General features: G+C 53.2%; 1 protein-coding gene across 1 annotated transcript; it reads right to left on the bottom strand.

The window, feature by feature from the left end:
• Positions 1–578: 578 nt before the first annotated feature.
• On the bottom strand, positions 579–1,699 carry LOC129074798 (olfactory receptor 1I1). Its single transcript, XM_054578663.1, is given in 3 exon segments — positions 579–678; positions 681–762; positions 764–1,699. Coding segments are annotated over 3 exon segments (1,062 nt in total). The 3' UTR covers positions 579–634.
• Between the last annotated feature and the right edge of the window lie 358 nt (positions 1,700–2,057).

Genomic DNA, 2,057 nt, shown 5'->3' with positions numbered 1-2,057 from the left:
CTGCTTGTTGCCGATCATGCCTGTGGAATTAGATTGCGTTCGGAGTCAGGCGATGGACGTCACAGGAAACACATGGACTCTGGAGCTAGACGCACCTGTGTCCTCAAACGGTAGCCCGCGGCCTCCCCACTTCAGACACCTGGAGAGCTTATGAAGAAGGCAGATTCCAGGGCCCGGCGCCAGCCTGAGGAGTCACCGCCCCCACGAGCGTCTTGCTCTGCTATGATCCAAAGTGGGTCGGGGGGGAGGGAATGCGCGGAAGGCCTGTAGGTGACAATGGTCCCCACCCAAAGTCAGGGCCACGAGGCCCCCAGTGACACCTGCTGGCTGCCAAGGCCCGTGGAAAGCGGACTAATCTCATCAGATACTATCAAATTCCTTCCCCAAGTCACTAAGGAAGCATGGCTATGTAGCTGTTTAATACACTTGGTCTTTATCTTTTGTTTGACTAATATTACGCACATAGCAATCCTGTAAGGCTGGTGCTCCAGGGAGGGCTAACTGAAAGTCTTCCCTGCTGCTTTGATCTTCACAGGGAAGATAAATCAAGGGGAAATACGTGTCTCTCCCTTTGGGTCCCCATAGCTCTTCATTCATCTCTTTGTGACACATTTATCATGTTGTAATGACTTATTTACATGTCTTTATCCCCCACCAGACTCTGAACACCTTGAGGTCAGGGACGGCATGCATCTCATTCTCCCTGGCACCGAGCCGTGCTCCTGGAACACAGTTGGTGCTCAATCTCTGCTCTGGCCTAGGACCAAGAGGCGGTGGTCCTGCTGAGGAGCTTCCTCAGGGCTGCCTTCATGTCCTTGTTCCTTAGGCCGTAGATAAAGGGGTTCAGCATGGGAATGATCACCCCGCACATCAGGGCAGCCACCTTGTCCTTCTGCGAGGAAGCGAGGGATGCGGGCTGCAAGTACACAGCGAAGATGGTGCCATAGAAGAGTGACACCACGGTGAGGTGGGAGCCGCACGTGGAGAAGGCTTTCCACTTGCCCTGAGCAGAAGGGATCTTGAAGATGGCCCAGAAGATGCAAGCATAAGAGAGGAGGATACACGAGAGCAGGCTGATGCCCATGAGGATGCCAAAAACAAAGACCACCAGCTCGTTGGTGTAAGTGTCAGAGCAAGAGAGCTTCAGCAGGGGCATGAGGTCGCAGAAGAAGTGGGGGATTTCGGAGCCTGCACAGAAGGTCAGCTGGGCCACGAGGCAGGTGTGTACGAGTGACTGGAGGTTGGTGATCAGCCACGGCCCACCGACCAGCAGCCCGCAGACACGGGGGCTCATGATGACCGAGTAGCGCAGAGGGTAGACAATGGCCACAAACCGGTCAATGGCCATCATGGCCAGGAGGAAGCTGTCCATGGTCCCAAACAGATGGAAGGCGTACATCTGGGCTAGGCAGCCGGAGAAGGGGATGGATCGGTGCTGGGACCAGAGGTTTGCCAGCATCTTGGGGACGGTGGTGGATGAGAAAAAGACATCGACAAGGGACAGGTTGCAGAGGAAGAAGTACATGGGTGTGTGGAGTTGGGAGTCCGAGCTGACGGCCAGGATGATGAGCAGGTTCCCAAACATGGTGACGAGGTACACGGAGAGGAACAGCCCAAAGAGGGGGGTATGGTGCTCTGGCTTTTCTGAGAGTCCCAGGAGAAGGAATTCTGAGACAGCTGTTTGATTTTCTGGTTCCATGAGAGGCTGTATCTACTGTGAAAAACAAAAAGAGGAGGGGAGGCGGGAGAGGGAAGTGACATAAGGCTGGGAGTCCTGGTTCTCCACGGTCTGTAGGACTCTGTGAAAATCCGTAGAATCCTTACAGCAAATCTGTGTTTTGCTGCCTTCAGTGGGTCTCTTTCTCCAAGCAAAATCGTCCGCCTTTGAGGGTCTGTATCTCAAAGTCCTAACTTAGTTGTTCAGAGACAACTTGCCTATTGCTCATAAACATCTTTGTGTCTCTTCAGTGGGGCAAAGGTTTGTAAAAACTGAATAAAGTGGAACCAAACCGAAACTCAACACAGATTTAAAGGGAAACCCTGACCGTTTTCTTCCT

This window comes from Pteronotus mesoamericanus, unplaced genomic scaffold (genome assembly GCF_021234165.1).
Source record: "Pteronotus mesoamericanus isolate MK-2021 breed Mesoamerican mustached bat unplaced genomic scaffold, CSHL_Meso_final contig_502, whole genome shotgun sequence".
Classification (NCBI taxonomy): Eukaryota; Metazoa; Chordata; class Mammalia; order Chiroptera; family Mormoopidae; genus Pteronotus; species Pteronotus mesoamericanus.
This window is presented reverse-complemented; position numbering and strand designations above follow the sequence as displayed.